General features: G+C 43.3%; 1 protein-coding gene across 7 annotated transcripts in view; it reads right to left on the bottom strand.

Annotated features, from left to right (window-relative positions):
- The window catches only part of ARHGEF3 (Rho guanine nucleotide exchange factor 3), a 281,665-nt gene that overhangs the window by 47,402 nt on the left and 208,042 nt on the right, over window positions 1–26,221 (bottom strand). Inside the window, exon 1 of one of the 7 annotated variants that reach the window (XM_010968341.3) lies at window positions 20,139–20,385. The exons of the other annotated variants lie outside the window; for them this stretch is intronic. Coding sequence (XP_010966643.2) covers window positions 20,139–20,234 — 96 coding nt within the window. The 5' untranslated portion in view covers window positions 20,235–20,385. Of the gene's footprint in view, window positions 1–20,138; window positions 20,386–26,221 lie in introns of those variants that run through there. 7 annotated transcript variants of the gene reach the window in all.

Genomic DNA, 26,221 nt, shown 5'->3' with positions numbered 1-26,221 from the left:
ACAAATCACCCTGAACATAACACAAAATTTCTCTGATCATCAATATATATGAATAAAGGACATAAAAATATGATGCTTGGGGTCTGCTTCAAGGTCACATGGGACTGGGGAAAGGGGATGTACAGGAAACAGCACTGACCACAGGTTGGCAACTGTCATACTAGGGGCCATGCACAGGGGATACAACATACAGTCCTGTCTATGGTACGTGGTCAAAATACTCCATGATAAGAAGACATTTAAATGGACAGAAAACAGTTTCACAAACTGGAGCAGACAGGGGTCATCTGAGATCTTCACTTCAGTTGTTAGTGAGGGCCTAGTAAGAAAGGATACTGAAGAGGCAGAGGTCATCTAGAATTGAAGGTAATTAGTAGAAACCTGGTTTAAAAAAAAAACAAAAAACAAAAAACCACTACTAAATTTCAGTAATTCCCAACTGATAAAGGCCAGAATAGGGAAAGATTCACAAGAGCTACCCGAAAGTATTTAAACTTAAAAGACCGGACACCCCATGGAGAGGCGCCAACCTGGCTGTCAGATTCCCCAAAGATGGTTTTATTCTACTGACCAGTTTTTTATTTGCTCTCATTAAGAAACCCATCAACTGGCTCCTGATCACTGAACTCCACAACATAAAACAATCTGATGTAGTTCAACCCTGATTTATCCTAGAAACACACAGAAAAAATGGGGACCATTCAACATCAGACTGCCCATGGAGAGGAGATTTCTGTTCTATTCCTTTTATTTATTTATTATTTGTTTTTTTAATGAAGGTACTGGGGATTGAACCCAGGAACTCATGCATGCTAAGCATACACTCTACCACTGAGCTATTACCCTCCCCCTGCCATTCTATTCCTTTTAATTTGTGAGTGTGCTTTGCATACCCCAGGACTGTCTCCCAAATCCACCCTTTTCTCTCCATTCCTACAATAACACCATCCTTTATAAAGAAGGCTAGGACCTCCCCTCCTTGGCAGATCTTCACTCTGGCTCACTACAGTTGTCACGACTTTACCACCCACTTCCTTAGGGCCAAAGGGTGGTTCACACGGTTTTATAGTTTATGCCCAAGATTCTCACCCTTCAAAACTCCAAGGTCACCACAAATATTCTTGTGTTCTCACTTCCTTCGACACCTCCTGTTGCTAAGGCCTTCCCACCCTTTCAGGGTCTCTTACTGACTCACTGGCCAATTCTTTTACTCTTCTCTTTACCTCCTGTCATAGGTGGCACTCTTCCCTTTGGGGAGCACCTGACAGCTTACTTTGTATCTTGCTCCTCAAAGAACTCCTGCAGATTCTCCTTCCTGGTTTTTCTAACAGTTGAGAATTATATACAAAATAAATCTGTCTATCAATGTATCTTTGTCTGGCTGTCATACTTACTAGCTGGGTAATATTGGGCAAGTTACTTGCCCAGTTTCTTCAACTGAAAAATGGGGAGATAATCCTCTCATAATACAGTCATGAGAATTCTGTAGGGGAGAGCTGCCATTTATTGGGAACTTACAATCTGTGCCAGGCACTGGGCTAAGAGCTTTATATGGATTTGCTTATGGCATCTTCAGAACATCCTATTATCATTATCCCCATTTTACAGATGAGTAAGCTGAGGTTCACTGAGTGTAAGTACTTTCACGGGTCACATATCTCAGGTAGAGGCAAGATGTGGATTATATACTAGACCATAGGCCTCTGCTACACTATACTGCCCAACAGAGAACTATTCTGCTCAAGAGATAATGATGATGAGCACAGAGCACAGAGTCCTCTTCTTCCTCTTTGCCTCTAAGAACAGGTGAATTTATCTAATCTCTTAATGTATGCAGTCTCTTTTATTTAAAAAAATGACTTTGAAATAATTCTAGATTTACAGAAGAGTTGCAAAAATAGTACAGTGTTCCCACGCACTCTTTACCCCTCATCCCCTAATGTTACCATGTTATATAACCATGGGACACTTATCAAAACTAAGATATTAACATTACTACAACCTTACTGAGCAAACTATTAAAGGAATTATTGAGATTTCACCAGTTTTCCCACTAATTCCATTTCTGTTTCAGGATCCAATCCAGAATCCCAGTTTATGTTTTGCTGTAATATCACTATTGTTTCCTTCAGTCTGTGACAGTTCCCCAGTCTTTTGTGATACTGACACTTTTGAAGAGTACCGGTCAGTGATTTTGTAGAATATTTCTCAATTTAGGTATGTCTGATGTTTCCTCATGATTAGATTCAGATTATGCTTTTTTGGCAAGAATACAACAAAAGTGATGTGCCCTTCTTGGTACATCATGCTGGGGGTACATGATGTCACTATATCTTATCACTGGTGATTTAACCTTGACCATTTGGTTAAGGTGGTACAATGGGTTGAATTGTGTCCCCCCCATGAAAAGATATGTTGAAGTTCTACCCCCAAACCTGTGAAAGTGACCTTATTTGGAGATAGGATCTTGGTAGATGTAATCAAGTTAGGATGAGGCCATATGAGATTGAAGTGGACCCTAAATCCAATCACTGGTGTCCTTATAAGAAGGGAAACTTAGAGACATAAAGGGAGAACAGCATGTGATGATGGAGGCAGCGATTACAGTGACATCTATAAGCCAAGGACCGCCAACAGTTGAAAGTAAACACCAGAAGCCAGGAAGAGGCAAGGAAGAATTCTGCAGATTTCAGAGGGAACATGGCCCTCCTGACACCTTGATTTTTAACTTCTAATCTGCGTAACAGTAAGAAATAAATTTCTGTTGTTCTAAGCCTCCCAGCTTGTGGCAGTTTGTTACAGCAGCCCTGCTGGATTTCCCCATTGTACAATTACTACTACACCCTTTGTAATTAACACATATAATGGAAGAGATGCTTTGCAACTAAGTGCATCCTTTGAAATTCAGTTCTGTGTTTGCCCAGCATCTGCAAAGTGGGCTTCACTGAAGTGTACAGTTGTCACCCTTGGGGGAATGTCTCCTGGCTGAACAGGGAGAACCAGAAAGTTGACCCAGGCAGAGGACCCAAGAGAGTCAGCCTTGGCTGGAGTGGGGAAGGAGTGGGGCGGGTGAGGCAGTCAGCAGGCAGGGCACAGCGGACCACAGGGGCATGCAGGTCACAGAGGCAGCAACGAGGAAGCCTTTGCAGAGCTGTCTGAGCAAGAAGCTTGAGGCTGTAGGAACAAGAAGGGGAGATTCTTTGGAGCCTGCAAGTGACTCTTCACCTTATTTTTTGGAAATAGAAAAAGACAGCACTGAAAGAATGATTTATAACTCCAAAATTTCCATTTTTTTTTCCTTTTCTCTGGCACAGAGCTTACTGACCTGGTGTCATTTGTTACCAGAAGTAACAGGCAAATAATGAGGCCCAAATTCCAACGGAAACCTGGCTTCATTGATTAGACTAAATTCATTTCAGAATTATTGGTTTCTAACCCACAAGGTAAGAATGCAGAACTATAATTTTCCTCTAGAGATATTTATAGGTGATTTCAACAAAGGGACCACAGGCTTTGTGGACTCTGACAAACCACCAGGAACAATTCTTGGAGGATTCCCAGATACCTTCTTCCTGGCTAATCTCAAAGGCAGTGGCCACACCCTTGTGTTTATTTTCTCCGTCTGCAAGTCTTGCACTGAGCATCCAAGGGAGATTAGATTTCCTTTTTAATGAAATGACACAATCCTCTCTGCATCAGATACTTTAAAGAAAACATACTAATCTCCCTCTTTAAAAGAAAAAACTGCTTTTTAAAAGTTTTGCTTTATTTTGCTTTGTTTGTATTTTTGCTACTGGGGACTAAAAAGGGGTTGGATAAATAAAATCCACAGATCACTCTGAGTTAGTTCAGTCTTATGGCCAAGCTGTAGACATGGGTATGGATTGCTGTGTTGAGGATCAGACAATTTCTCCAGCCTCCGCTCAAGGAGCTGCTAAAAAGCAAGTTGATAGAGATATCATAAGATGGTCTGGGGAAATCCACAGATTAAACAACTGACTCTCAGGGCTGTAAAACTGAACACATTAAGGTTGGGGAGATTATCTTTACTCCCTGTAAAAGTCTGTCTTTGCCTGAGCCAGTCAGCACCAAAAGTCCAGTCAGCACCTATGGCCTCTGGCCGTGGTCAGCCTGTGAAGCGGTTGCTTTTGGGGGAGACTTGGTTAAGGCAGAGGCATCAGAGGGTGACATCTGACTGAGCTCAGACAATGCTGGTATGAGCCTCCGAAAGTATGCTCAGTTCCGGCGCCAGACGCAACTCGCATCAAATGCAAATAAAAAATGAGAAGAGAAAAAAAATCACACGTTATGACAATTTCTGTGGTCATCCTGGCTTTATTTCCTCCAGGCCTCTCCTCCTTCTTTCAAGTCCAAAACACATGCTGGCAAAATACTATAGCTCTCTAATGTCTGTGTAAACTGAACAGCAAAACGAAGGAAAGGTGAGCACGGGGTGCGTTAGATGGATTTCATCCAGTACACCCTGGAGGAGCAATTAATTTTACTACCAACTCTGAGAGGGCTAATGTGCCTGGCACACCGCTTTGCTTCTGAGGGAGGACCTCAAGCAAGTTATTATCTTTACTCCTCTCATTATCACTGAATGTTTTTGCCCCATAGTGGAAAAGTAGACTGTTCTTCTCCGCCATGGGGATATTCATTTCTGCTGAATGATTGTTTATGGGCTAAAAAAAAAAAAAACACCTTAGAAAATAATTCAGTAAAATATGGGACTCTCTGAGAGCTGAGGCAGGCAGCAGCCTATGTTACGAACAAAATCTCTCAGCAGTGCCAGTAAAATAAAACAGAACCACTGTTTCAGACACTGTATTTTTGGCTAAGGTTCACTCCTCAATTACTTTCAAAGTTACTCATTTCAGTCAACATTATAAGGGTAAGTCAACATTTGCCCTGGCAGCAAGCCCAAATTTGTTATTTTATTAGTCTGCTACTGGTTAAATTGGCCCACGATTAAACACATCTAGTAAATAGTCCTAAAATATTGGAGTTTGGTAGAAAACCACATTCAAGCTCTTTTACACAGGATGTTACTATTACTTAACCTTGGGCAGAAGGAGACATGCACACTCACACCCTGATAAGTTTCTTTCAGCAAATGCCAGCCCACTGCCTGAAACTCATTTTGGTCCTGCCCAGACATGGCACTGTAGACCTTCAGAGAAAGAGGAAGCCAAATATTTAGCTCTCTCTGCAGTCCCTGGCTCCCATCTGCTTTCTGATCATCAAGCAAAGCTCTTACTCTGTCAAGGCAGAAAGGGCCAGATGCTCCAAGCTGAAGCACTCCTGGAAAAGTGTGAGAACTGCAGACAGACTCTTGCCTCTGTGGCCCTTACAGGAAGGGCAGCCTTGGGCCCAGAAGACGTTTTCTCATGATCAGAGTCAGATTATGCCTTTTTGCCAAGAACACCACAGCAGAAATGTGCCCACCCCACCACGTGCATCCCCAGGACTGGAAAATGGGGTCAGAGCCGCACATCCTTGGTTGGGGGATGCCAGCAAGGCACCTGGAGGTGGCAGTGGTGGTCTAATCACAGCCTCAGACCCAGAGGAAGGGCTCTATGGTTCTGGGGTTTCAGTCAGTCATTTCCTATTGAATTCTTGGAAACCCGTGGGTGGGATATAAATTCTGCATTTGTTTCTCTCTGTGAAGGGGATTCCTTGGCTTCCCCCTGGGCTGGGCTGGAGGGGAAGCGGGAGAAGAATGCCACTGGGGATTCCACCTCTGCTTCAGTGTTTGGGGACTGGTGTGTATGGACCTTAAGGGTACTTTAAGGATATTTCCTGAGTCTTCTCCAGAGTTTAAGAAAAAGCAGGAAGCCTCTGCTGCAAGTGACTAAGTTCTTACCATTTTGGCCCCCAAAATGTGTCAATTGTTTGCAAAGGATCTAAGGATAAAATATGAGCCAACCTTTCTGGCCAGGGAACAATGCCCTGTGACCTCAATACCCTATGACCTCGGGCCAACCATGTAACCTCCGAGGGCTTGGTCCCATGCCCTGTGAATTGGGGGTGACTCTCTCATCTGCTCACAGGGTTGTTGGGAAGGTGACATGAGATCATGCGTGTAATGTGCCTGGTACAAGCCTGCTCCATAAGTTGTTCCCTCTAAAAATCAGATTACTGCCTTTAAATTCTGATGTCCAAGGAGAGCTGTGATTGCTCCTCCAGCCTGCTTTCCTGCCCATTCATTCCCTGCAGCACTGGATTTTGTCCAGGGCCTCCAAGGGACAAAGCTAGAGCTCCATGTCCCCTGCCACAACCTCACCAATGACATGCTCTGAGACCACATGTGAGCTATGAGACCACATCTTGATGGCACATTTCTGTCTTCCCTTTGTTCCAGAAGCTTTATCATCTGTTTAGTCAGGCTCTGGCTGGATAGAGCAAAACTGGGAGTGGCTTGGCAGGATCCAAAGCTATGTCCAAGTAGAGAAAAACATCAGCTGTGAAATCCTAAGATAAGAACTTGAGTGAGAGAAGGGAACCCAAGTACTTGGGTCTTGAGGTCTACATCGAACCCCTCCCACCCCACATTGCAGAATTATGGGCTAGAGGAGTTGGTCTCCAATCTTGCCTGATCCCAATACTATCTGGGATTAGGCAATGATAGGAATCCTGTCAGATTCCTTGTCAGATGTGCAAGGTAGAATTTCTCTCAAAAATAACATTATCTTTGGCTTCCAGAAAGGACCACACAGACTCACCAACAAGTCCTCTCTCCCTCATCTACCTGTCATCCCTTGAAGCTCAGCATTATCTTAGCTTCCCAGAAGAGGAAAAAGAAGTACAAAGGTGGGAAAAAATGCACAGATCTTAATCTCAATGTCCCAAAGGAAGGACAGCGTGTTCCAGCTGAATCTGAGATGCTCAAACACGTCTCAGGCAAGCAAAACAGACAGTCATGTCTGCCATTTGACTGAAGATGAGGCTGGGATGAAAGATCCCACATTCAGCTGCTGGGTAAAAACTACAGGGACATCCAACTGAGGGCACTGGGTCTCTAGGAGGAGAACATGGACCCCCTTCTTTTGCTGCCTAGTCAGTTTCTGTTCTCAATGAGAACAATGATTCTGAGCAGTCAAGCCTGGCAGAGATGAGACTTCCAGAGAGAAACATAAAATACATTTGCCGTGTCCCCTGGTAACCCCCAGATGTCCCTCCTAGCACTATGTATCCTTTCAAATCATTTGTTCCACGTGCGTCCTCACGTCCTCCACTTAGAACCAGGGAACACTGCACTTGGCTGTTTTAGAACAGTCTGCTCTCGACTGAGAACAGAATATGCTGAAATCTGATTATTCAAAATGGAAAAAGATACTGGTCACACAGCCATGAGGGACTGATTGAATTGGAAATAAAATATAAAAATTTTAAACTTTCCTGTTTTGGCTCTCAGCTGACATCTTACCACCCACTGAGCAATGCTTTGTAGAAAAATAAGGTACAAAGCATGCTACTGAGGGAACTGTGAGGTAGGTAATCTATAATGGCTTCATATGGCCTTGCAGTTGCCCCCACACACCCCAACCGAGCTGATGACTAGCTTCAAAATATTATTCCTTGGGAGGTGTGTAAGTTGGTGCACACACATAGAACACAAGACTGAACTTTGAGATAGTTTTCATTCTGTAACACATTTTTAACGACAGGAATTTAAAAATGCCCACTGACAATGGATTTTTCCTAAGGCTCATAACAAATCCTGGCTCTCAGTGCTTTATACTTGCAACCTTGAAACATAGTGATTATGTGTTATTTCTAACTCTCAGCAATTAATATGCAACCACATGTATCATTATCTACAGTCTATTAAAATTCAGAAGCCTGTGCATTGAAAAAAGAACATATTGAACTGACAAAGGAGGCAGAAGCCTCAGAGACTCAGCTGTGCTCCCCACATCACAAGCAATTCATTTCAATTACAAAGACAAGAGGTAAAATGAATAGACAATGGTAGTTGACTTAAAAGAAGTAAATATAAACCTGTGATTTGGCCGTTTGGTTTTGCCATTGGAGATTCAGTGGTAAGGACTGCCAATAAGTTTCCAGGAAGGACAAAAGCAGTTTTGTGGTCAAAGAAAAATGTTCTTTATTCCTGAAGTGCTCATGTGGCAGAAAGGGGCAAAGTTCCCATGAGTTTTCAAGCACAGGACAGATATAGAGGGAAGGGTTCCTCTGGGAGACTACTGGGGGTCTAACCTGACAAGGATTTCCCCAAACCCCCGGCACTCCCAGGGATGGGCGGAGGCTCATTTACCAGCTCCTCCTGCCCCACCATTTAGGATTCAGGCTCTGGGCCGCTCCTGAATTTGCAAAGCAGGGCTGTGCAACGGGGTGGCAGGGGCTGCCTGACCCTGCAAAGCTCCTGAATTGCTACTAAATAAACTATATGCTGCCAGGGCCCCTACCTATCTGCTCAGATTCTAGCAATTTTCTAGAAACAGAGAAGTCGGTCATCCCACACCTGACCCAGGTATAATTCTTCTCTTCTGACTTCGTCAAGAAGAGAAGGAGGGGAAAGGGTTTGGAGGGAATCACAAAATGGGTAGTGTATACAGAAGTCAAAATGTAACGTTGTATACATGAAACTTACATAATGTTACAAACCAACGTTACTTCCATTTAAAAAAAAAGGTACCTGAGGATTAAAATAATAAAAACATTAAAATTATTCAAAAAACCCCCCAAAAAACAAGAGAAGGAAGCACTATGTAGACAATGGGGGACCCCTGGATGGGGAGGAGGAAGTACCAAAAGCCACGGAGTCATCTGGTGCGAGGTGCTGACACACACATATACACTCGCTCATCTAGTCTGTATGGCAACACCACCGCTCCATTTTATAGGAGAGGAAGCAGGTGTTTAGAGAAGTGAAGCGACTTGCCTCAAGTCATACCTAGTAGTTAATTGGCAGAGCTGAAATTCAAATTCAACTCTGACTTGAAAGCTTTCCTGGACACACATACACTGGCTTCCCAGGGTACACAACTTCCTCTTATAATAATAATATAATAGTAATAAAATTGAGGGCGATTTTGAGCCAGGCTGTGCCAAAGTGCTTTCCATGCATGATTTCCTTGATTTCTATTATGTTACTACTGTTAATATACCCATTTCACAAAGCAGGCAACTGAAGCTCGGAGGGGTTAAGAACTTTGCCTGAGGTCACACAGCCAGTCGTGAGTAGTAGTAGAGCCGAGATTGAGCTGCTACTCTACAAGGCCGGGTTTCTTAACCACAGCACTGATCGTGTCCCAAGCCAGGTGGGAGCCCTGAAGAAATTAGACTGTAAGGCAGAAGAGACTGAGGCAGGGAGTGAAAAAGCAGAAGCTGCTCATTCGATATTCAAGCCCTGTCATTCTGGAATCAACAGCCCCTCTTGGGTCCACCCCCAGCATCTTAGAGTGCCCAGCCAGGTGTGTAGGTGCCAAGCTAGTGGTAAGAGCAGGCCTAGGGACTAGGTGTTACAGAATTCAGCACTAGGGGTTTCATTGGACAACTACCTCCCAGTCGGCCAAGCTCCCACAGTGAGGTTGTCACTTACCCACCCAGGTTTCCTCTGATTGACAATCGCTGCATGCATTTTAGGGTTGTGTATGACCTGATCAAACTCAAGGAAAAGTTCATTGAGGGCCAAACATGCCTTCCTCTTCTTTTTTAAACCCAGGAGAGAAAAAATGCTGGGTAGAGTCTGGTCTCAATAAATATTTACTGACAATCAAAGAGCACTGGGAGTCATTTTCAGTCGTCCAACTTGTAACCATCATGCTATAGAGTTTCCCCACGTTTCTAACAAAGGATCTGTTTATAATTAAAGCATGCTACTAAGGAATAGGGCATGAAGAACTCCCAAAGCAACCTATCTCCTCACCTTCCCTGGGTCCATGTTTGTGGTCAGAGCGTGGGTAAGGTTCCCTGATGACGTGTGTCAGGTGGGAGCTGGCCTTGAGGACAATGACATGCTCCTCATCTCCCATGAGCAGGGCTCCTCTCTACCCAGAGCTCACCCCCACCCGCTGTGGGAGAGTACAGGAACACTAGAAAACCGCACTAAATTTTTTCATCCTGCCTGGCAGGAATGAAGGTGAAGCTTTATTCACATTATGTGCTTGGAACATCTTTTGTTTTCCAAAAAAGAATGCCCATTGCCAACCTGGATCCCTGGGAGGCAGGGTGGGTGTTTCCTAAAAGGAAGGGGCGACCTCCGAGCAGACCACTGGATGGGGATGACCATCCACAGCTTCCGCTCAACCGACGTGCATGCAGAACAGGTGCTGCCACAGCTAATGGTCTGCAGGACACCTGCTCTGTGGAGCGGTCTGCATCCCCATTTCCTCTTCACAATTGCCTTGGAACTTCTCATTTTACAGATGAGGAAACTGAGGCTTAGAGGATGAGTCACTGGTCCCAGGTCTCTCGGCTCACATTTGGAATTCAAACTCAGTTCAGTCTGACCCTCAAATCCAAGTTTCTAAACACCACACTCTGTGGCTGCCCCGAATTAAAAGGCAGTCTTGCTCAATCCTTCCCTTAGGGTAAAGGGGAAAAGGAAAAGGATGAGTTAAATGACTTTAGCTGGAACTTTGAAGTTCTGAAATGAAAGATTTTTCTTCTTAGAATAGAAATCCAGTTTTATTTTTTAACTGTATAACAACTAGTCCATAATAACTTTCTATGTCATGTTAAATCCAGTTTTTATTTAAAAATCTTAATAACCTGAAGTCTGGGTTCTATGCTCAAAGCTCAAATTTCAAGTTTAGTCTGTGAGTGGCGGTGCTCAAACTCAGGAATTCCTGTTGCAGAGTTCTAATCCTAGAAAGGCCCCAGAACATGCTTAATGTGCTGTTTCCAAACTCTCGGTATCATCATGACAATTTTTGGCCCCACATACCTATCACCCAAGCCATTACATAATGTTTCCTTAAGCTACTCATTTTTTTTACTTAAGTAAACTTATAAAAAATCAACTCTAACACTGCCTTAAACAGAAAATCACTATCACCTGCCATAAATAGAAACTAACTTTAAAAAAATGAACCCTATTGTTAAATTTTTGTTAGACTCTTGTCTGCCTGAGGCCTGTGCTTTGTTAAAGAGGGAAATTAGCAAGTGATAGAGAAGTATTAAAGATGTACTAGCTCCAAACTGAGACATTCTCCTTGACGTAATGAGAAAGATCAGAAGAGAATTGGAAAGAGAAAGTGATTCAAAATTATTTTGTGTCTTGTCTCTGTGTCTCCTGTCCTGAATCTTTTGAGCTACCACAAGTGGTATGAAACCCATCTTCTGGGAAATAATGATCTAACCCCGTCCACTCATTCAGAAACAAAGACGCTGAGGTTCCAAGAAGCTGAGCCTACTTCCGCCCTGTCCCCAGCTAGTAGTGAAACTTGTAAGAACCAGCTTAGAAATAAACGCTGCTAAAGAGATCTGGATGAGCATTTAAGAGTCCTCCAAAGCCAAGATTCCTTGATGTTGAGCTAGAACAAAGCTTACTCTTCCAAACTGTTAAAGCCCAGGTGAAAAATATTTAGAGACTAAAGAGAGAAAATCAGGTGTCCTTTCCAATGCTCTCTCCTTCAAAGCTTTCCGATAATGCTCCACTTAACAGCTGAGGCGGAAGGCAGAGACTCTTCACCATGGGTCTGTGGTTGACACTTAAGCTACCATCAGTTTTTTTCCTCTTCAGTCTATTTCCTTTTTCACAGCAGTTTCAGACCCCTTTTGCAAGACTACACCCAGAAGCACTCAGGCAATCACTAACCAGCAAGGAGGATGGCTGACGAGGTGTGAGAAAAATGAACCAAGGCTGCCAAAACCTAACAGGATACAGATGAGACACCCACACCCCTCTCCGACCTATGTGAAGTCAAAAATAAGAACAGTCGTCTCCACCAGTGACCTTTAATTATCTTCTCTATATTCGCTTGGGGTCTTTCTTGACATGCTTGCATCACTTGGGGATTAGGAAATGTTAGCATTTCAATATAAGACAACACATTTGGGAAGGGAGCTTGCACTGGCCTTGTGTCAGGGCCAGAAAGCATGGAGGGAAACCTTATCACTTAGCCTCATCGGCCAGCACACCCAACTCCATCTCTTCCCATCCAGTGGCTGGTTCCCTTTTCCTTTCTGTGGCTTCTTCCTCCAGCAAGGCTCTAAACTTCCAAATCTGACAATTTATAGCACCTGATAAACATTCAACTTTATTTTTTTCAAGGTTCTGACATAGGCTCTCAGTTTTATTTAGTTCAGCCAGGTTACCAACTTCTAGTGGTATCTATGGAAACAGTACCCTGGGGGAAATGCTTTCGACCATTTAATTATCACCTATGGTGCAAATTAGATCTGCAGAGCTCAGAAAGACATCATTTTAAGGGATGTCATCTACATGTACAGAAGTGTGTGTCTACTCATTCTGTGTGGGCTTTTTGTTTACGCTAACAGGGATCTCACATTACATTTAAGTAAGACCCTGCACTTGGATCTGCAGGAGTGCAGTCCACTGGCCCCCAGGCAAGGTCACTGCATGCAGGACTGTGGCTAAGTTTAGTAGGATTCACTTTGAACATACCCAAAATATGGCTGCTTACAACTGACCTCACTTAGAAACATGACTGGCTTAAGACAACATTTTAGTGTCCCAAGAGGTCAAGACTGGTCAAGGAGGGACCAACATTTTGGCCCTGCCTCCTAATCTCTCTGAATCTCTGTTTCCTCAGGTTTCCTCAGCCGACAAAGAGGACAGTACTTGCCTTGCTCAGGTCCCTAAGCTGGGTCAAAGGACAGAATGCATATGAAAATAATTGACTGTGATTTGAACACCAGGTGGCATTGCTACTGTGATCATGATGACAAAGGAAGTGGTTTCTCTGAAACATCCCTTCCCCACTTCTCTACATCCTATGTGCATACATATATTTTTTAATTGGTTACATTATGTATATAATTATGCTCAACTTTCTGCCTCTTTATTTTTCCCAGGAACACTAGAGTATTTGTTTGCCAGGGTGTAATGAGTCAAATGATGTTGCTGACCCCTGGGCTGGAGGCCACGGGACATGGAACCAATCCCTCATTATAGACCAGAGAGGCTCTTGGCTCTTCTGGTTGTTGTAAATAAGTACAAAAGGATGCTAGACTGGAATCAGACAACTGGACTTCAGGCTTCAGCTTGGCCATTCCCAGCTGTGTGATCCTGGGAAAATCACTGAACCTCTCTTACTCCTGGAATCCTTATTTTTAAAATGAGGATATTTATACTCAGAGGAGGGCAAAGCATACAAAAGTACTTTGAAATCTATGAAATGCACAAACAGAAAACATGAACATGCAAACGATGTCATTATGAACAACTTTGGAAACATAGCTTTTTTCCGCAAGAGCTGGAATACTGGATGCAAAGATGTGAACCGTTTTTGTCTTAATATGCACTGACAAGTCCCCTTATTCTATGCAGAATTTCATTTTGTTTCTCTGCAACATCCCCAGTTTGGGGTTTTATCATGTCTTTAAAATATTCGTGACATCAATTAGGTATGAATAGCATAATTATTTGCCTTTTTCTTTTCTATAATTTCTATTAGAGTGATCATTTTAAACAATGTTATATTCACAGTTCCCATGTGCGTGAACTGCTTATCACTGTCTTTTGCCTATATGTCAGTGGACATCTTGGAGCATTCTTTTATATCTATATAAATTATTTATATGACAAACATTAATCTTTAGTCTTTTATTAAAATGTCTATTTCAAAAAAATCTTTTTCAATGTATCAGTCTACTTCCCTTGTCTAAGGAAGCATATTATACATAAAAGAAATCTTGTTTGTTGATACAGCATCATACAGTGTCTTTAGGCTGATCAACACTCAAAATTTCCAGGCACACTGAGGATATTCAGGGGAAACAAGCAAGGAAGAGAAAGGGACTGGACATTATGTCCCATTTGGAAAAGTTAGAGGAACCAGGACGTCTAGCCAGGAGAAGACAAGCACCTCGGGGAAGTGTGTGTGTGTGTGTGTGTGCACGCATACGTGTGGAGTAGGAGTAGATGGCAGGGAGAGAGTTTTCAAATATTTAAGGGGATAACACATGAGAAAGTATTATTGTATAATATTCAGCTCCAGAAAGCAATGCTACAACTAAGAAAGGATTTTCTCATGCTCCACACTGAACAAAGAGGGAATATACAGCCTGAGAAGGTTCCTAGAAGTGCTTAAGCAGCGATTGAATGGATCCAGCAGCGGACGAGAATGGCCCGTGTTCTCAGTAGGGCTTTCCCACTCTGAGGTTCTGTAACGCAATGACCCTGGGTCATTTCCCGGAGGCTAGTTTTGTTTGTTTGTTTCATAAATCCCCGGAAAAAAGCCTGTTTTGCTACTCCTTTCCTTCTCATAAGAGCCAGAAAAAGAAAAAACAAAAAGCCCAGTGAACTTACTGTTAAGGTTTCTGGTTCAGCTTCAATTGAGTTTACTAATAATCAGCTGCCTTCTCGCAAAAGGACACAATGGCCCAAGCACAGGAGGTCCAAGGGATGAGTGTTTCTAGACTTAAAAAGACCCACTCTTTTTCCAGCCAAAGCGTTGGAAGCTTATCTTAGTTCATGCCATGGCCTCTTCTAAGCTAATAACCGGTGTCAATCATAAAAAATTGAAGGCATTAGAAACCACTGGCCTTTACTCCTGAGAGTCCATGAGCCAACACAACAAGGATAAATGGCAATGCAATCTCAGCAATTTCCTCATTGTATGTGAGACCTGTACCCATTACCAGTGTTGACAAATTTATGGAAGGCAACTACGTGCGCACATCACAAGTGAAGTAGCCCTTCCAGATACACATACACACCATTAATAACAATTACATGTGCACAGGACTTTGCAAAATTATGATATGATCAGTAATTTATTTTCATTCAGTTGTTATGAAAACAGTGGCACCAGTCCAGGATTTTATAGGCAATCACAGAGTGTCTTGAGAAAATGACACAATTTGCAAATATCCAGATGGCGGTCAGGGGCTTCCAATCACTGGTTTATGTGGAAGGCTGGTGGTTAATATAGATAAGCAAAATGACTAATTGTAGAAATGACAGTGTCACCTCCACAGCACTGAGCCTGCGAAATTCTGCCAAAGACCAGCTCCTTGGTCTTGAGAAACACAAAACAGAAGTTAACGAAACCCTCCCAAACAGAGGCTTGCAAACCCCACTCCTGTGGGTTGCAGCCATTCTATGAAGTGGCTGCCAGCAGCATTGACTAATGGTGGGGTCTCCATCCAGACACTCAGGAAAAAATGGGCCTTTGACCATGAGGCAGTTTGCTGTGGCAGCCGGGTTCACTCTTCATGTGTTATGCGGTGAGAAGACCAGTGATTTAGTCATTTAGAGGCAATGTGATGTGGTTGGGAAAGTACAGACTTCAGGGTCAGACTCGGGTGTGAGTACTGGCTCCTCCACCTACCAGCTCAGCTATCCTGGAAAGGCCACTACCCAGCTCTGAGCCTCAGTTTCTTCTACAAAAAGGGGCAGTTAAACCAACCTCAGCAGATTGTTGGAAGGATGATTAGAGGACTTACAGTAAGGCTCCTATTGTGCTGATGTGTATAAAACAGCATTCAGGAAATTAGGACGTTGGACATGTTTCTTAACACTGTTTTAGAAATCTTTTTGAGATGCAGATCTTAATGATGATGCAGTTTACTGAGCAGTTACCATGCACTAAGCACTGTACATGACTCATCACACTATGGTAGAGCCTTCATCATGCCCATTTTACCACCGAGGAAACTAAGGCTTAGAGAAAAACACAGCATATTGTCCAAGGCATATTACTAGCAGGTGGTGGATAAGGCATTAGGACCTGGGCAGTCTTATTTCAGAGTTGATGCTATGAACAGCTTCAAATATACACATGTCAACATATTTTTCTCTAATAAACCTGTCCACGTGCATCCTGGAGGACCAAGACCCCCAAGATACGGTTCCATATGAACAAGCCTCAGAATCATGGCCAATGACCATACCCAGATCCTATCAGCAAGTGACAGCCATTTACCAACCATGCGGCTCCCTACCCAGCAATATCTGAGGTCACATGATTCATGTAGTCTATTTAATCATCTGATAAAATCCCAGGATTCTACTGCAAAAACTCCTTGGAACTACTTCCATGTAGTTGGTTATATATATGGTCAGTTTAACATTATATGATACAAATTCCAAGAAGTGTATAAATTACTGGAAATCAGCTGACCCCTTTAGGTCTCCAGCTGGCATGCAAGGAATACAGTCCCAAGTACTTGAAGTTTTCAAATACACCTGTGGGCTGAATGGGGGATAAATTATGACAGGGCATACAGTTCACCTTGCCCTTTAGAACTGAAGTTTGAGAGGTACCTCTTCAGTTAATAACATGCTCAAGATTATATATTTAAAATAAAATATCTTAAAGCATTTTACATGTCTGTTTTGTTTTGCATTCCCCCCACTTTTTCTTCACAGAGGTAAACATTCTTAGATGCCACAAGGTTCACTGGTACTAAATGCTAGGCTAAATCCATCAGGAAACCTGGCATTGGATCTTGGCTCAGCTGCTGATTTTCTTGGTGGCTTTCTGCAAGTCATTTCCCCTCAGTGTCTTTATTCATAAAGTGGGGAGGATACTTCATGCTTTATGTTAACCTTACAACATGGTTGGGTTCTCAAGTAAGAGATTAGATGTGGTACTTAGAAAAACAATAGAATTCCATCATTTCTAGGTCGCTTCAAGGTTCCACATAAGGCTACTAGCTGAGTCAAAGTTAGAATATATTCAAACAGACAAGTGAGAGACATACATGAGAGAGACAAAAGACAATGACTACAATGAATACCACTAACTCATTTTGGCCTAATCTTGACCAATATCTGAGACAGCGACTCTTAAAACCAAAAGTAAGTTGTTCATCAAATTGTCAGATATGTTCTTGGACAGAAAATAATAGAAACACTACTTTGTATTTTCATTAAATGGACCCTAAACTCTTAAAACCTTCTCACCGGGCTCCAGCATCCTTAGCCAAGGTTTATACTCATTTGAGCCTTCTTTCTTTGAAAGCAAACCTCACCATGGGAAAATAGTGACTTTTAACTTAGAATCACTGTAATTCGTGGGCACTAACAGCTTTTCTTTGAGTGACTCGATCAGGTGTTCAGAGCACCTAATAACCTAGAAGAACCAGTCCCTCCTGGCTTGAGAAGGAAGCATCCAATAAATATAAAAACAAAGATCAATCGAGCAAAGCTGCATCAGTGAATCAGAAGAAATAAGCTTAATGATGCTCATGTGATACCATGTTTCTCTGTGAAAATCTGGAGCTACGGACTAAGATGGACTAAGCTCCTGAGATTTCACGGTTAATGATTAGAGCCGGAAGGATCTAGTTGATTATGGGTATTAAAGTTAAACATCTGCAACTCAACTCCATATAGCCATGTCATAAGAAATACTAGATTAAGAAGCCACACTGTATTAATATCATAATCCATGTAGAATAGTTTTAATGTTTAAAATAAAGAAAATAAAAATGTTAAATATATTTTTTCTTTCACTAAAAACTATCCTTGAAATTTACAAAGCCTTTAAATCCTGAGCAGAAATCTTCCTGATTTGCTTTTAAGAAAATGTTTATTGTTGTATATTTTTACTCAAGTGTATGCTATCAAATACACATCAGTGACAATGGCCCCTTCCCCATGAGCCTTTCCCTAAGTGGCCTTGCCCATCATGTTTGCTGCGAGGACAGGAACAAATGCTAGAAGGCACTTCCCATGCGGCACTATGCCCACTGTCTTCCTTACAGCAAATTCTGAAGGAACAGCCATTATGTGTCTAAAGGGCACAGGTGCTTTGCTGCAACTGCCTTTGAAGGTCAAAAAGGACTTTGGATAGATCAAACCTTCTTTTTCCCACAGCCACATTCTTTATGCAAAGAAAATTATCTTAAAAAATACTTCCACAGGAATTAACAGTTAATGTCTAGCTTATAAACAATGTTTTTCAAAAGGGCAACTAGTGTATGCTGTTTTTTAAACACTTAGAAATGCTGACGACACCTGCTGGTAGAACATATATTTCAGTTAACTGCCGATGGAGAAGTGAAGTCTACCAGGGCCGGCTGTCTTTTGAGCTGATAATGAAACAGAAAACTAGCCCCCAAACTCACTTAGGTTTCTTTTTCCAACTGTCACCATTATCAGGAAGCGATATGCCTGGAGATGTACTAGACTGGACACCTCTGACTCAAGGTGTATAGAGCATAAGAGATAATTCTATTCTGATTTAAACACTAGGGAAAAATTCCTCAATTGGTGACACCTGAAAAATATTTATGAACTCGAAAATTGTTCTTCTCCCAACCTTACTTCCACACCAGGACATCTCCATAAAAGGAAAATAAGTCACATTTTATAATCTGGATCCAGCTACCATGAAGAAAATTAATATTTGACATCTGCTGATACATTTCTCTTATCACAGTTTTATAAATATATAAATATATATATTTACATTCTAAGAATAAGAAAAGATTAAACAGATAGGTTTAACCTAATCCTTTAACCAAACTACACAAAAATACAGGACCAAATGATATTATTTAGAATCCAGAGGTTTAGAATTATTTAGAATCCAGAGCTATTCTCACTATTCTTTTTTTGACCCAATCCAATTTATTAATTAAACTACGTTAGGCTTTGTTTCCTTCCAAAAGGAGTTTGAGGGGACACTACTGCTCCTACGGTCATTAAATTATGAAGTTCCCACGGAAAAATCATAAACCCATTCCAAGCCTGAACAACCTGAATTCTATTGCAGGTGTTGTCCCATCAAAACTTAAATAAGAGTCCAAACACCACTAAGGCCATCACACTGCCACAGCCGCTGGGAACAAAAACTCTTTGTGAAAATACTCAACTGAACTGAGGTGTGGGGTGGGGGTGGGAGTGAGAAGTTAGTTTGCACTCAGCTTACAGAAAGCTGATTACAACCGGAGACTGTTTGGAGTCTTGTCAGCTTGGAGCAGCTCTTGTTAGAGGCAATGAATCTTTGATGCTGTTCTCCTGAATATACATAATTCAGTGAATCAAGTGCACACAGCTGAGCAAACCCATGGGTGGCAGGTGGGTGGACCCCCAAGAACACCAGCCTCCAGATTCTCCCAGTCGTGGTTGGAGAGTGGAGATCTCCCAGATACACACGAGCGGAAATGATGAGCTGTGTTCTGTGGGTTCCACTACCGCTGAGCCACAGCAAAGCTGCAGTCTAATGCAAGCAACTGCATTCCCTAAGACCCTCAAAGAAAGAGACATTTTCTCCTCCAGCTGAATCCAATCTTTAAGGCCCGTGAGCTCTTTGCCAGAGATATAACACATAGGAGGAAAAGGCAGACTAAACACAAGCCAGGAGGGCTCCCTCACATCACCCTCAAGGCATAGGAAAGTTCCCAGAAAGATAAACGTTTCCAGTGTTCCAAGACAGCTTCCCACTGCCCCAAGGAATTTAATTCATTTTCAGAATCCAAGTGGGAGACACTCAGATTACTTATTTAGCCCTCAGGCCCCCAGCTGAATGACCCCCACTGGCCACAGGTGACAAACAGAGGTGCTGCGTCCTGTTTTTGCTGCCAAACAGCTGCAAGTCCAAACCTGACAGGTGAGATGTCCCAAGGGGTCCCCAAGAACGTCCCCCTGTTCCCCTGGCCCAGGCAAGAGGAAACCTACGCTTAAAGGGTAGCTCTTCCTTTATGACTGAGCCCAACGATGCAGTAGGAGAAAGTCCCTTTGCCAAGTCTAGACGGAAGATGGACAGTCTGAGGGCCCTGCAGGACGCATGAGAGAGAGAGAAAGGCAGGGGCAAAGAGGCTGCTGACCCCAGGCTGGAAGGGAGAAAGACGCGGACAGACGAGGTAGCTCACAGAGAAGGGGTGGGAGGGAGGCAGACAGAGTTACAGATGGAGACACAGAGACAGAGAGAGTGTGTGAGAGATGGACAGATAGTGACACCGGGAGAGAGTCGAGAGAGTAAGAGATGAAGAGAGTGAAAGACGGACCGGAGAGGTCCAGGTGGAGGCCCTACCTCTGCGTCCTTGGCTGGGCTGCTCGCCGGGGGTACCTCCAGGCTGTAGTTTGCTCTTTTGACCGTGAGGTAGAAGGGGTAATCCTTGGCCACCATGGCGGCTGCCGGGCCTGCCCTTTCGGATGTCACCGCTGACCCAATGCGACCGCAAAACTCCCAGGCGAATGGGGGCCCCAGCTCCACGGTGCCGGGCGGCTGCGGCTACACGGAGACTGACAGCCAGCTTCTAGCCTTGCAAGACGCGACTCCGGCGCTCGGGCAGAAAGGGGGCGGAGCCTCGACTGGAACAGCCCACCTTGGGCGGAGCGTGGCCGGAGCGCCGACCAAGCCCCACCCCTACGAGTATCAGGAGTGCACAGGTGCCGCCCCGCGGAAGTCCCTCCAAGCGGCGAGGGTCGTTCCAGCTGCGCAGCCCTTCCTTCTACTGGCCCCCGGCTCGGGGCCACTGGCTCAGGGGACGCGACTGCGAAACCGCCCCGCCCAGTGGCAGCCGCACTCGGGCTCCCGGGCACTCTCGGGGTGGAAGAGGCGGCAGGTAGAACGGAGGCTGGGCGAAGCCGGGCGGCGGGTAGACGGGAGTCCCCGGGCAAAAGCAGGGCGGAGGGAAGCGGCCTCCTGGGGCAGACAAGCGTTTTAGAAGCCCACAGTAAAAAGAAGCAGTATTCTGTCTTGTCTTATTCCTAGCTAGTCTTTCCCCGTACATTAAAAAAAATGAATATAATCTACAAACAGTAAAATGCACCCATTTTAATTGTACAGTTGAGTGTTAACAGGTTTAAACAACTCGAGTAACCACCTTCACAATCGACACAAAATATTTCCACCACTTCCAAAAAGATCCCTAGAACCCTGTCCTCTGCGCCCAGCGCCCATTTTTACATATGAAGAGGCTGATAAGAGGCGGCGTGCCACTCAGAAGAGGAATTTGACAGGGTGTGTGGAAGATAAAGCTGTTCAGTGATGAACCCGCAAGTACCATGCCTTGCTGGAGAAACACACTGTAAATGCCCAGTAGGCAATTTATAAGATCATTCTCCGCAGCCCCGTCTGGGACTGTAAAAATACAAACCCAAACTGGAAACAACTGTAATATTCACCAATAAGGAGTGCTTAAAAGTCTTATCACCATGGAACACCACTCAGCTGCAGCCAAAAAGAAGACGGATTTGTGGGTGTGGCATGGAAAGATCTCCAATGTATTAGGTTCAGTTAAAAAATAATTGAAGCATAAGCACAGTATAATACCATTTGTGTTAAAAACATATCTACAAATGAATACCATATATTTTCTATAGGGACATGTAGGTAAATATCATTGAAAACTATCAGAAATATCCACAGCAAGTTCTTACCAGGATGAAGGGAGGCATTCGGTGCTAGGGGGCACCTGAGACTAAAGGATTAAAGGTAGTGGACAAAGGAGACTGTACATCTATAGCTAATGTTCTTAAAATTTTTTACAAGAAAAATATATTCAGGTGTGACTTGGAAAATTAGATACTAATTTTTTAAATATTAAAATGATCATTATCTCAAAAGTTATTTTGTAGACAGCACTGTTGAATTTCTTTCCCTTCCTATCAAAGTCATGGCCACAGCAAGTAGTGGTCTGGGGAGATGATATCTTTTGTTTTGACTTTCCTAGGTGTGCAGGAGGTAATGGGAATGGAAATATCTAGTCCTTGTTTCGGTGTTCTCTGCTCCAGCTGAGGCCAGAATCCAGCAGTTCCCACTTTCCAGGCAGGAAACCTCATGATACACAGCCCTTTCATCCCAGGTACCAAGCCCACACACTGGCACTAAATTCAACCACTTTTCTGCCTGGCTGGTGTGGACAAATTGCCTTCGGATGCAGAGAGAATCTGGTCCACTTCTGCCAGCCCCACTCTTGCCACCCTTGTAAAGGAAGCTCCTGAGTAAGTGGGTTCCAATGGAGATTGAAGAGAACACCTGCATTTTTTCCCTCAAATAGATGCCCTAAAGCAGTGGGAAGGAAGTGGTTGAAGAAGTCTGGGGTGGGAAAAAGTGCTTCAGGACCACTGATTTTTTTCCTGCCTGTATTCCTGAACACAACTTTGTCCTTTGAGTCCAAGCTGTGCTGATGGGGAGTTTACACAGATGCTCACTGCAAGCCTGGCCAAACTTGGGGGTGGAGCCGAGGGGAACTCTGGCTCCAAGGGCAACCAATCAAAGCAGCCCCTGATTAATTCTGCCACCAGAAGCCTCACGCAGAGCTCCCGGGGCTGCTGAGGATTTGAGCTGAAGCACCTGGAGCTTGTTACTCATTCCCTTCCTCGCCCTGCTCCTCTGGCCCTTGCAGGCCCACCACCTCAACTAGGTGGCTCTGGCCAGCAACAGCTCCTTCACGGGCAGGCCTGGCTCCTTGGTGGATCTTGCTTGGCTTTGACCTCCAGTTGGAAAGTGTACATCCAGCACTTGGTGAAGGAGAGAGTGACCCTGGTAAACTACGAAAGCCCTGGGACGAGGCTACTCACTGCAAGATTCTCAGGACCAAGCAGGAAGTCTGATATACCATAAACCCAGTGCAGTAATAAATAAATTCTAAGGAAGAGAGGGGACTTGAACCTCAAGTTTAAGTACAACTATTTTAGAGCAAGGAATAGTCATATTGGCTGACACAAAGGCTGTCATATCCACTTGCTCTTAAAACATTTTTCTTGCCCCTCCTCAGAAGACTTGGAACCATAAAAATCAATCAATATACATGGCCGCACAATATATGTGCAGCAAACTTATTTATTTCCCACTATATATGCTAGGCAGAGAAAATGAGACGGAGAGAGGTAGAGAAGGAGGGAGAGAGGAGGAGAGGGAGAGAGAGAGAGAGAGCACTAATGGCCAGTAACAATTTAAATAATGCTGGGGGAAAAAAAGCATAAGCCTCAAAATGAGTATGAAAGGGAATATGGGAATCTGTATTTCCTTTGGGTGGTTTAGTGCCTCCCAGCTTCTCATAGCTTGAATGTCTCACCACCATGAATAAGATTCTGATGTTTAAAGACATATATTTTGGTACAATAAGGCCTGTAAATTGAAAGTGGCAATTTTGGGTATACACAAGCCATGTATGTGGTCCTTCAGACACTTAAAGGCTTTTCAAGAATATTTTTTACCTCATGCAATTTCCACCTTCAGAATCTGCCTTGTGTGTGATGCACTGCTTCAACGTTAGCAGATTAGGGTTTGCTCAGTCTGCCTAGGATTCCAACCAGGGATGTCCATGACCAAAGACTTGGTCAGCAGGCTGCTCTACAGGAGGGTGGGTTCCCAAGCCGCCCCTGAGGCTGCTTTCACAATGGAGGGAAGCCAGTCCAATTCTGCAATGCTGCTCAGCTGAGCGGCCCCAGGAGCCCAGCATTCCCCATCCAGCCTATGTCTGTGTGCTTATGGGCTTAGGAACAACACTGCCCTAACAGCTTCACGCAAAGCAACAGCACAAAGTGCCTTTCAGAACTCGCCTTCAGCACAACCCGTTATAATCCTATAAAATGCTTCACAGCCGGGCAGTGTTCCTTGCTAGCCAGAAGCCTGGAGACTGGAATAAAGAAGCCTGTTCTGCATTTCCAGGAACAGTGCCAAGAGCAGAGCCTGCGATCTCGCCTGGGCTGAGCGGGCCTCATTTGTGCTGCTGGTGGAGTGGTGGACCTCTGCATACAAGCCCAGCACTGGTTGTTAGCTCCTTTTAGACAAGCAGACAGCCAGGCACGACTAGGAGATCATCAATCAACTCCCCAAATCCCACTGCTATGACTGTGTGCAGAACAGACCCTGCATGAGGCTAAAACTTTGGAAGTTAAAGTGGTTGTGACCATCTTCTCAGCCAATGGGACAATGCTTTGTCCTGACAGCATTATACTAAACATCAGGGTGAGTGGGGTCTTTTTTTCCCCTAAAGGCTCATTTGTTCATTCATTCATTCATTCATTCCTTCATTCATCAAATATGTGTTTATTACAGATCATATGCTCAATTAGCTAAATTTCTTCCCTATTCTCCACCCATTCCTGAATCTCTACGCCAGAAAGATGTGTAATACACACCTATTCAAGAAATACGGTTGAGTTTTAAACAAGGCCTTTCACCTGTAACCTCGCAGTGGGGTTTGCATTTGCAGAAGGAGCTCAAGTGACAGGAGCTGATGGCCCAAAGCCCGGCCTTCAAACATGTGCACTTCAATCTGTTTCCTCGGCATCTGGAGCCATCTCTTCTACCCCTGCTAATCTGACACACGTGTGTATCAACACCCTTCTTCTCTCCTTCCATTTGAGTGACATTCCCATCTAATGACCAAGCTCCCTTCTCTCTCTGCAACTTCAATCTTGATGGGAGAAAGGAGTTAAAGGCTGAAGTTCTGGCAGTGAATTCTGAGAGATCAAGGCTGTGGTTTACTGCCAGACAGGTAAAAATGGCACAAATAAAGTACTGTTAACATCTAAAATTATCTAAAATCTCTCCCCCTGCCTCAGGATATGTCCACTGGCTCCAGGCTAGATTTATGAAAATATCTACCTGGATATTCTGAAGCTGGAAGACTTCATTCTTGCCTCCTCTTAAAGATCTTGTTTTCTGAAATAAGTCTGAAAAACTGGTTAAGTGATAGCACCTCTTTCTCCCAGGATTGAGCTAATCCTGTGGATTATTACCTATAATGCAAAAATAATCAGGATTTTATGTTTGGGGAAAAAAGAGTGGTATGTGTCATGCCCTGCTATACCACAAACAGGTACAATCATTACAGTGATTCTCAACGAGGGGCGATTTTGTCCCCTAGGTGACATTTGGCACCGTATATACATTTTTGACTATCACTGGGGGAGAGTGATAGTGGCATCGAATGGGTAGAGGCCCAGGATGCTGGTAAACATCCTACAACACACAGGACAGCCCTCCACACCAAAGAATTAATAGGTCCAAGATGCGTATAATGCCACAGTTGAGAAACCCTGCAATAAAGAGAAAGTAGAACTGAAATATGTCATTAGAGCCAGGACAGTCTATTTATTTTGACCTCAAGGATATTTTTGCTTTAGATCTTGATCATTGATTGATGCCAAATGTCAGTTTAGGCATAATGGGGCAAAGTAAAAAAATGCTTGAGAGACAAGAAGCCCCAGACTGTTGACATGTCTAGAATCTTTCTTCAATGCCCATGCCTGACCTTTAACTGAATAATAGATTTCATAAAGCACGAGAAGGACAAGAGAATAAAGAAGAATATGAGAGTAAAGGAGCAGGTGGACAGAATTGTCTTAAACTGCTTCAGATATGAAATGCACTTCAAAGGACCAGTGAAAATGAAAGTTTCCATAACAGATAATAACTTGGGAGGGGGAAGAAGTGTTTCAAAGCTTGGTTTTTCCCAGGACAAAGTTGACCACCATATTTAATTGTTTCAGGGAGGGGGCAGAAATGCAAATTCAGTGGTGAAATAAAAACCCCAAAGGGTGCAGTTTACTGTGTTTTTGATAGATAGCACGGCCTGTGAAATCAGAAACCTGTCTTCACTCAAGATTTTGCAATAAGAATCCTGACCTTCTCCAATTTGAGCTGATTACTATCAGCAGGCTTGCTTTGCTTAGAATTTAAACCAACCTTTAGAACACTTTCTGTACACTTTGAACTTTATGGAAAGTCTGCATTTGTTTGAGAATACTTCATATTTTTTGACCAAAAATTCAATAAATTTGTTATACTCCAAAACTATTTATTCCCCTCAGATTACAGCTAATATATGCACTATGTAGGTTTTGTTTTTAAAATATACTAATCACTGCATGGAGAAATTAGAATCTAAAATGTGTAACTTCTAGCTTTGGATAGTGTAAGTGTTTTCTCTTCCATCAACTACAAACTCAGGAATTAAAGTGCCATATTTCATCAAACCTAAGAGTCCAAAGACTGTAATATGTGCTATTATTTTATGTACTATCAAGAAAGAAAAAAATGTTGCCAATTAAATTATAACACATGATCAATTGTAAGGCACATCCTAATTCCAGAGAAGTTAAAATATAGGGGAAATATGCATAACAATGAAATATAGGGGAGAATTGCTATCTTCT

The sequence above is a fragment of the Camelus bactrianus genome, chromosome 17, assembly GCF_048773025.1.
Source record: "Camelus bactrianus isolate YW-2024 breed Bactrian camel chromosome 17, ASM4877302v1, whole genome shotgun sequence".
NCBI lineage: Eukaryota > Metazoa > Chordata > Mammalia > Artiodactyla > Camelidae > Camelus > Camelus bactrianus.
The sequence above is the reverse complement of the archived record's forward strand: the minus strand, read 5'-3'. Positions and strand labels throughout refer to the sequence as shown.